At 40.4% G+C, this 10,276-nt stretch overlaps 1 protein-coding gene across 2 annotated transcripts in view; it reads right to left on the bottom strand.

The window, feature by feature from the left end:
* The window catches only part of LOC119911627 (programmed cell death 1 ligand 1-like), a 47,731-nt gene that overhangs the window by 28,116 nt on the left and 9,339 nt on the right, over positions 1-10,276 (bottom strand). The window contains exon 2 of one of the 2 annotated variants that reach the window (XM_038730565.1): positions 2,547-2,888. The exons of the other annotated variant lie outside the window; for it this stretch is intronic. Coding sequence (XP_038586493.1) covers positions 2,547-2,888 — 342 coding nt within the window. The remainder of the gene's footprint in view (positions 1-2,546; positions 2,889-10,276) is intronic. 2 annotated transcript variants of the gene reach the window in all.

Raw genomic sequence — 10,276 nt, 5'->3', positions numbered from 1 at the left:
CTCTGATGGAGGCTTCACCAGCCTGACATGGCAGAATGACATCATCTCCAGGTTTCACTCGTACCACATCTAAAAACAATAAAAACATCCAGAGAGAAAAAGTAATTACATTTCATATTAGTCAGGAAATGAGTGGACAGTGGAACAGCCTCCATTTACTCTTCTATATCTTCTATATTCCTCATGTTTGTCTCTCAGAATCAACATGGAATAAACTGCAGCTCAGCTGTGTGGGAGCATTTTAAACGAGTGATGACAGCAGCAGTGTGCAGTTATGGCGTTTATTAATTTTACATTGCTGAATTTCATTACAGATCAAAACAGTCAAATAGTCTACATTTTAAAGTTAATTGGTAAACTGTAGGCTACAACTAACAACAACACAATGAACTAATTTAAATAATTACATTACGCCTGCTGTAGAGGAACATTTAGTTACTATAATAAAAGTTAAACGCTAATTTTGCATAATAACATGTTAATAATAATAATAATCCTTATTTGTAGAGCACTTTTCAAAAACAAGTTACAAAGTGCTTTAACAAGTGTAAAGACAATAATACCCAAAAGACAATAATACAAAAACAATACAAGATAAAAGCATGAAAACATTGAAAAGACTAAAATACACGTTTAAGATAAATATAAAATTAGTAAAATACAATAAAATAAAAGGGAAATAAAGTCAAATAAGATCGGGAAAAGCTCTCCTATAAAAGTATGTTTTAAGAAGGGACTGAAAAGAGTTCACTGACTCAGCCGACCTGATTTCCTCGGGCAGGCTGTTCCAGAGCCTCGGGGCCCTGACTGCAAACGCTCTGTCCCCTTTAGTTTTCAGTCGAGACTCTGGAACAGACAACAGACCTCTGCCCGAGGATCTCAAGGCAGTATCTCTGGCAGTATTTGATTTGCCATCTGCTGAGACCCGATGACCAGGATTTCTGTTTTGTCTGAGTTCAGCTGGAGGAAATTATTTGACATCCATTTTTTAACTTCACAAAGGCAGTTTTTAAGTGAACTCAGCATTCCAAGGTCTGTGGATCTGACGGGCAAGTACATTTGTGTGTCATCAGCATAAATATGAAAAGAAATGCCATGTTTATGGATAATATGTCCAAGGAAAACAGAATGGGTCCTAAGACCGACCCCTGAGGCACACCATATTTAACTGGACAGAACGAAGAGACATGGTTGTTTACAGACACGCAAAACTTCCTATTTGACAGGTAGGATGAAAACCATTCTAGGGCAGTACCAGAGATCCCCACCCAGTGCCTCAGTCTGTCTAACATGATGTTGTGATCAGTGGTGTCAAAAGCAGCACTAAGGTCCAGGAGTACCAGGACTGAGCACATGCCTTCATCAGCAGACATTAAAAGGTCATTGGTGACTTTAAGCAGGGCAGTCTCAGTGCTGTGGTACTTCCTGAAACCAGATTGAAACTTTTCAAATAATTTGTTATTTTCCAGTACAGTGAGCAGCTGTTTGGACACAATTCTTTCTAGAATCTTTGCAATAAAAGTCAGTTTTGAAATTGGTCTAAAATTATGTGGGAGGGAGGGATCTAAACCAGGTTTCTTTAAAAGTGGGTTCACGCAAGCCGTTTTAAAATAATCAGGGACACAACCAGTAGATAGGGAGCTGTTGAAAACAGAGATCAAATGGGGCCCAACAGAATCTATTACTTTCAGTAAAAACTTTGTAGGTATTACATCAAGTGGGCTGGAGGACACTCTCATTTGTGATACTGTTTTTAAAAGCTCAGACAAGTCAATGGGATAAAACTGGTTAAAACTCTCTTGTTGCTGGTGAGGAACCTCTGAGTAAGAGGCCACGGGGGTAATAGAGGCTCTGATTGACACCACCTTATTGGTAAAATAAGATAACAATTCACAGTCATAATTACTTCCAGCTGAGGCACAAGGAGGGGTTGGGTTTACCAGCTGATCCACAGTCTTAAACAGAAACCTGGGATTGTTTATGTGTAGTAATGAGTTCAGAAAAATAGTGTGTTCTCGCATCCTTAACCATGTTATTGTAGTTAATTGATAAATCCTTCAGACTGAGGTAATGGACTTGGAGACTGGATTTTTTCCATCTGCGCTCTGCTTTCCTGCATTCCCTTTTTAGGCTGCGAATGCTGTCATTTATCCAGGGTTGCTTACTAGCTTTAGACGTAGGCCTAAACTTTAGAGGAGCAGTAATATTTAGTGACGACAAGCAGATATGATTGAAGTGATCGACCAGATTGTTGGTGTTGGAATCAGACAGGTGTTGGCTTTGGCTCTGAAAGAATGCGCAAAACTGTTGTAGTTATCCTAAAGCCCGTCTTCTCTCCGCCTGGACCACCGCACTGCTAAACTATTCCCGGATTCTGGACCTGCTGGATCAGACTCTCTCACTCTGGACTCTGAGCTAAGGTTCCCCCTGCTCTGTAGAGCAGCCACCAACCCTGTTCTGCAGTGTCTAGTCTTCCACTCTAACTCCAGCCAAGACATTCGGGTCAGCCCTAGTACACACAGACACACTGACCTCCACAAACTCACCTGAAACCTCCAGCTGGATGATTCTGATTGGCTCAATCTCAATGTTGGCTCTCTTACGTCTTGAACCTCCTGCTGCAACTTGACATTCGTATGTTCCAGTGTCATTGCTGCTCACGTTCTTCAGAATTAAAGACACGTCTCCGTCCTTCAGCTCTCTGTCCACCAGCTGCACCCGGTCCTTAAAGGATGGATGCTGGTGGGTTGGATCTGAGAGTCCATCTCTGTAGAAGAGGACGTACTTTGGCTCCAGCTCAGGTCTGCTCCACTCTACAGCTCTGATGGAGGCTTCACCAGCCTGACATGGCAGAATGACATCATCTCCAGGTTTCACTTGAACCACATCTAAAAACAATAAAAACATCAGTGAGAAAAAGTAATTACATTTCAAAAGGACTCCACAGGACGATACAGTGAGAACATCTTTGTTTAAACAGAAGACCTGAGATCATGGGAACATTCAATAATTAGTCACAACTGTGGAGACATTACAGGATTTTATTCCCACATTGTTTATAAGACTTGTTGTTGTGAAACATGAAGCCGCTTCAACATTGTGACATCATTTAATGGAATTAAGAGAATTTCCAACCACCGCAAAGAATCACAGTGATTCATAATGTATGAACTGCCCGGTGACCACCTCTATCCTGTGTCATCTCTGGAGAAATACATCTCCCAGCTTCGGTCTTGCTGACACAGAAAATAAATAAAGTCCTGGCTGCATTTGAAAAGTCAAACAAATGTCCTTTCCTAACCACTTTTTCTTGACCTTGATGAAAAAACTCACACGGTCAAGGAAAGATGTGCAGCTGAACTCGTAAGGACTTTGGAAAAGACGACAGTGTTGTTCAAAGAATCCGACTGCACCTATTCTAGGCTTTTAAAAAAAGGTATCTATAACATTAGCCATCAACATTCCTGTCACCAAAGGCGCTCGCATGCTTTACAGGCCTGTAGATTGAGAACGGAACATCCCTGCATGTCTACATATCTCCAACGGATCGGCCACAAAATGGCAAAAAACACAGTGTGTTCTCAAGCGGCATGTTTCCTCTCTGCAGAAAAAGACGACAGCAGGCAGTGCAGCTTGCGGGTATTGCGCAGTAATCAAGATGGGCCCCGCTTAGATTTGGAGCAACAATATTGAGTTAAAACGGCTAATTTTTAATCAGTAATATCACCCAGAGCACCATTGCCCCCGCAACCGGGGGCGTCTGTTTTCACCTGTTGCCCAGCCCTGTTCAAAACACATAAACATTTTCTAGAACAAGATGACATTATTTTATAACTGATTAAAAGTCTTTCACAATAAAAGCTTGTCTTTACCAGATGCTGTTGGAGACAGAAGGACCAACAAGAACACAAATTTATCCATGAGAGAGGACGTGATGTCCGTCTGCTGCTGTTACTGTGCTCTGTCTGTGCAGCACTGAACTGTGTGGCACGCTGCTTCATGACTTTATGGCTCTGCAGATGAAGGTGAGTCACAGCCTTCACAGAAAAACCCAACTTTAGCTGGCATTAGTCACTGTCCCACACAAACTGATTAGAAAACAACTTTCTGGGTAGGGTTTTTGACCGCTGGGGCTCGTTGGCAAAATCTTTGACATATTGTTTTAGAGTCCATGGTTTTAACATTGAAAGCTGGGAAACATGGACATTTCATCCTGCACGGTCAAACAAATGAACGGTGTTACAGTGTCCACTATAAAGTGTCCTGGAAATATCCAGTCAGAGAAAACAGATTGTGGGCTACGGTGTTTATAGATGTCCAAATAACATCGACTCCAAAGTGATGACATAACGAGTTGATGATTAATATGTCAGAAATGTGAATACACTGACTAATATAGAAACTATCAAGCAAGTAATAGCTGTCATTTCACCGTCTAGGTTCACTATAGACCTGATTTAGACCGGTGTGATATTCCATCATGTAAACAAAGTCTACAGTGATTACAAGGTTTTTTGTTTCATTTCTTTCACATGTTAAAGTGCAGCCTGTGCGTAGCCACGATTTAGCTCCTGGTCAGACCGGATATTTGTTTCTTAATATTTTAAATTGAGATAAATGGGTCAGTAATAAATAAGGGCTTTAAATCAAGAAAGAAATTGTCATTTGTCATTGTTTATATTTTTATTACTGCAAGTTTTTTTAAATTGTTTGTATTTTTATATATAATTGCATGGTATTTATAATATTTTATTTTGTCATTAATTCCTTTATATTTTCATCATGTTGTCTTAAGTTCCTTTTTATTAATAAACTCCTTGTATTTTATTAGTTTGGTTGGATTATGAGAGCCTGTTTTATTTGAGTAAAAATAATCATTTAGCCGTTATTTTGTTGTCTATAAGAGGCATATATGTAATCATTGAAAAGCTCTCTATTTGATGACTAGTCTATTCCTGGGCCATGGTCAGATGAACTTTTCACTGACAGCCTAAATTCAGCCCTGTTTCAGCCGAGACATGTTTAGACGTCTTTTAGAAGCAAAATTGCTTGCTGGGTATTGAGTTTGTGTTATTGAGGGAGCAGTGAATGAATCTTGTACAAGAGAAAATGATTGAAGGATGCGGTCTTATCAAAACATTCAACAAACGTAATCTTCTGTAACGTTTGAATTGTTTGTTTGTGTTCAGAGTTTCCAGCAGAGCCAGAAGCCGTCTACTCTTCTCTGAGGTCGACCTTCACACCTTCACACCTTCACACCAGTCCAACCACTGACGTCCAGCGGCTGGTTTACTGCTCACTAACTGGTCCTCAGATCTCTGCATGTACATTATCTATTTAATGATATGTTGTGTGTGTCTACAGTCCAACAGCTGCAGACATTGTAAATCACTCTGGGTGAAAGCTCCATAGACATGCAGTCAGACAGCCAGCTGGGGGAAGCACAGGAGCTTCACAGCAGGAGAACAGAACTGCGTCAGCAACAAAGACACAAAGTGAGCGTCCTGCAGAGTTTACATGTGACAAACTGTTTCACTGCATCTGTCTGCACGTAAACAAGAAACTTCCGATCAGATCAAAACATCTCACAGTCACATTCAGGTTCTTCTGGAAAAAAAGACACATAAAGATGGCGACAGATGTTGTAACGACAGCAGACACGCCCTCATGCAGTCCACATAATAACATCTCCATTGTGATGAAAAAAGATCCTAGAGCTGATTTCTGCTGCTTCAAATCTAAAGCTTCAGTCCAAAGGGTCACAGCGAGAGGAGACAGAAGGAGAACTGGATGCTTTTAATTTGAAGGAATAGAAATGAGGAGTTAGTGATTGTCAGACTGCAGCTAAAAACAACAACAAAGAGGTCAAAATAAAGAAAACTATTTAAATAAGTTAAAAATAGCAGACTCCACTCAACCTCTGATGATGTGATGTGATATCTGACACCAGCAGATCCTTTAAGTCCTGTAAGTTGTGAGGTGGGTCCTGAGTTCAACAGCAGCTGAAACACTTTGCCTCCACATTTGGGATTTAATCATGAGTCATGAGAAATACTACAGACTGTATCATGAGAGAGGAGACGAGTTTATCCTGCTGCTGCTCACAGACACAAAGTTAAACTGAGCAAAACCTGCTTTTAATTAAAAGCTGTTGCTCTTCGCTTCACTGTAGCAGCAGGAAGAGAAAACAGTGTGGTGTTGGCTTTCAATCTGATGTACAGCCGATAAAACTGGTCACATTTAACAGGCCAGGAGAAGAAACGTTGTGATCAACATGTTTCCAACAGACAGACGTCATGTTGAATAATAATAAACGTGTGTTTTCTGTGTTACAGTCTCATGAGGAACCAGCCTGTCATGTGTTAACATCACATTCGGGTCACAGCGCTCAGTTTTAACACATAATCATCTATAATAGATAAATAAAGCTACCTGCTGACCTTTGACAAACACAGAAGGTCAGTGGAACCACCGTCTGGTGTTTAATCAACATTTGAGGTAACCTACAGTTTATTATAACTTTCAGATTGACAGAAGCAGAAAGTCACAGTTAGCAAACAAAGAATCATACATTAAGGTTGAAACACTTATATAACCTTAACATTTTGCTTGTATAATAATTATACAGTAAAAATAAATCAGTGAGTAATTAAACTAATGTTTAAAGTCTTATTCAGTGATGACCTCGTCCTCCAAGTTCTTCAGGGACAGTGAGATTTTTCAAGGAAATTCAGGGTCCTCTGGGAAAAGACCCATAAAAATGGCGACATATAGCCTACTGTATATTTAATATACACATATACATAGACACTGTATATTTTAGCAACAATGAACAACAACATAATGTACAAATACAAGTCAAATGTTTGTCAAGAAGAACACAACAGTGTGGGAGTGCAGAGTGCAAAGACTGCTGAGTAAAGATGGACGACAGGAGTCAGCTGCTCCTCTGCTGTTGTAACAAAACACTTCCTGCTTTATTATTCTTTATTTCTGAGTTTTATCAGTTAAAGTTAGCGTCAAACTGCAGAAAAACGTCCAGTTAAAGCCTTTGAATCCCACGTCAGACTCTTTCCAGAGCGATCACTAATGAAACCTCTTTGTTCAGAGCAACTTGGCTCCCAGCCAGCGTGAAGTCTTGAAGATAAAACTACACACAGTAACATCATCATGTTTCCTTCTTAAAGTGAAAGAATCAGTCAGAGTTTGAAATTCTGAGTTCAACAGCAGCTGAAACACTTTGCCTCCACATTTGGGATTTAATCTTTATCATGGAGTCACATGAGAAATACTGCAGACTGTATCATGAGGGAGGAGACGAGTTTATCCTGCTGCTGCTCACAGACACAAAGTTAAACTGAGAAAAAGCTGCTTTTAATTTAAATGTCTTCACTGTGGAGTCTGAACTGAACTACTTTGACTGACTGAGAGCTGCTGCTCGTCTGTCTGCTCTGTTTTTTCTCCTGAGCTGATTCTTTGTTTTATCAGCAAGAAGAGAAAACAGTTAAAAAAACAGTTTAAAACTGGTCAAATTCACATGATGAGCTGTGATCAACATGTTTCCAACAGACAGTGGGGCACCATAGCAACACCTTCTCTGGGAGGACTCATGAAAAGTTTCCACCACGGTCGATGATTTCATCACGAAAGACTTTAATTCACGTGGCCTCATCAACCCTCGCCCCTCTATGCCCCTTATCTCCACAGAAACCCCGTAAATCACCCCTTTCAAACCACCTTGCTCACTGGAGCAAATCCTTCCACCCGCCTCTTTCCTGTAACTTCCAGTTAAACAGCTCTGTTCAAATGCCATATCAGTGTGTATGATTGAACATCTGTGTACTGGTTTGGTCTCATGGGAATCAAAGTTTCAAGTCCCTTCCTGCTTTAAATGTTATGATTCTCCTCCAGACGCTTCAAACTGTCTGAGGTGTTGAACCTCTGGTTCAGCTGAATGTTGGAGTCCTCTGCTCCTTTCTTTTCTTAATAATTACTTAAATGTGACTTATTTATTTATTTAATTCCCCACTTGGACATTTCCACCACACTTACCAGGCACATACGCCTAAAAAGCGTGTTCAGTTGTCAGTATGTGTTTCAGAACAGAGTTAGTTTCCAGTTTGCTTCACATGTCCTGCAGTTCTGCAGAGACGAGCTCACAGCTCAGATGTGATCCTCCATCTGAACCTCTCTCTGTCTCTTTCTCTTCTCTGAGGAGGAAACTGTCTGATAAATCAGGAACAACAGACCTGAATCACAAAACTAAATGTGCCCTGAATACAACATGGACCAAAACAATGAAGAACACAAGTTGAGTTTGAAAATATAACATGAAAATATTTATTTTTCTTACAAAATCATTTTACTTGTATCTAAGTATAATATCTACTGCAGCTGCTGTGGAGTTTATATTGCATTACATTTATTCATTTAGCTGATGCTTTTATCCAGATCAGAAACGGCTGGTCTGAGCTGGTCAGAGGAGAATGGGCAGACTGGTTAGAGATGACAGAAAGGCAACAGTAACTCAAATAACCACTCGTTACAACCAAGCTATGCAGAACACCATCTCTGAACAGACAACACGTTGAACCTTGAAGCAGACGGGCTACAGCAGCAGAGGGCCACACCCTCAAAGTAGATCAAGAGGTCAGATTTCGCAACTGCAAATCAGTCTGCAATGTGTTCCAGCTGGATGGGGCAGCATAACTAAAGGCTTGTGTTGATGCTTTACATCCATTCACAAACCTTAAAGCACTATGGTGGACAGTATCCAACAAAGACGAACATCGGCCAGGCGCATTTCTATAGAGTCACCATAATCGAGTGCAGTGAGAAAGGTCGCAGCAACCAGTCTCTTCCAGGTTTTCCATGAAAAACAGGCTTTGTTTCTAAGATAAAATCCTATTTTTAGTTTGAGCTTTTGTACCAGTTTATCAATGTGTGACTTAAAAGAGTCATTTAGTACCAACTGAGCATCGTTTAAACACGACAGCCTACCACAGTGTACCATCTTCTGATGGCTACTTCCAGCAGGATTATGCACCATGTCACAAAGCTCAAATCATCTCAAAAGGGTTTCCTGAACATGTCAATGAGTTCACTGAACTCCAGTGGCCTCTACAGTCACCAGACCTCAGGCCTGTAGAGCCCCTTTGGGATGTGGTGTAACAGGAGATTCTCATCATGCATGTGCAGCCGACAAATCTGCAGCAACTAACTGCGTAATGCTGTCATGTCAATATGGGCCAAAGTATCTGAGGAATGTTTCCAACACCTTGTTGAAAGTATGCCATGAAGAATTAAGGAGGTTCTGGAAGCAAAAGGGGGTCAAACCTGGTACTGGCAAGGCGTACTACCTAAAAAAGTGGCCGGGAGTGTAGTTGTCAAGTGAACATAACGCCACAACAGCATTATTAGCAAGGCATGAGCAGTTACATTTTGCGGCAACTATTAGGCATTTCAGCTTCGGGCATGTCTTCCTGTAAGTAGAGGAGTGTTTCTGTGATTTAGATTTCGGTCTCTGCTGCTGATGTGCTGCCTCCTGCTGGCTGCTTCTTGTCACTGCAGTCATTCTTCAGGAGGAGTCATGAGACATTCAAGCGTCTCTGAATCTCTTTAGTCAATTAATTGTTGTTACTGTGATTGAACATTTGCAGGTTAAGTCTCTCTTCCTGCCGTTCTCAAAAAACAAACACACTTCTCATTCATAATTCCCTTTACATTACATTTTACTGCAATCATCTGAATAAATATGAACTGGACTTCAGTTGGTGGACTGTTGTGTAAAATTGTAATATCCTTATAAAGGAACACACATGCAGAACAACCTGTATGTATAAATATGTAAATATCCCCTTTTTAAAGATTAAAGAGACACAACCACTTTACTGTAAATACATAGTACTGTAATACTATTGTAGGCTACTTGTACTGTACACACAAACATTACACAGTTAGAAAACGAGTTGGCGGCAGTGACTGATCTGCATTATCCACTGAAAAGTCTGATGGGTCTCAGCACATGTTTGCCATCAGAATAGCTTCCACTATCAATATCTGTAAATCTAAATCACACAAATTAGTAAATATGCCAACTGTGGCATTAGCTCCTGAAGTTTCATGGTAGGATTAGCTTCACAGTTTATATAACCGTGTGTGTTTAGATCTCTCCCTGGGTAAAAATGACATGTTTTTATTTATTGTTCGGGAAAACCAAGTGCTGAGATTAAATGTGATGACCTGAAAGACACAAACAGCTGGAACATAAAAAATA

Source organism: Micropterus salmoides, unplaced genomic scaffold (genome assembly GCF_014851395.1).
Source record: "Micropterus salmoides isolate LMB-PRFRI ecotype aquatic unplaced genomic scaffold, ASM1485139v1 Ms_hic_scaffold_2, whole genome shotgun sequence".
Classification (NCBI taxonomy): domain Eukaryota; kingdom Metazoa; phylum Chordata; class Actinopteri; order Centrarchiformes; family Centrarchidae; genus Micropterus; species Micropterus salmoides.
This window is presented reverse-complemented; position numbering and strand designations above follow the sequence as displayed.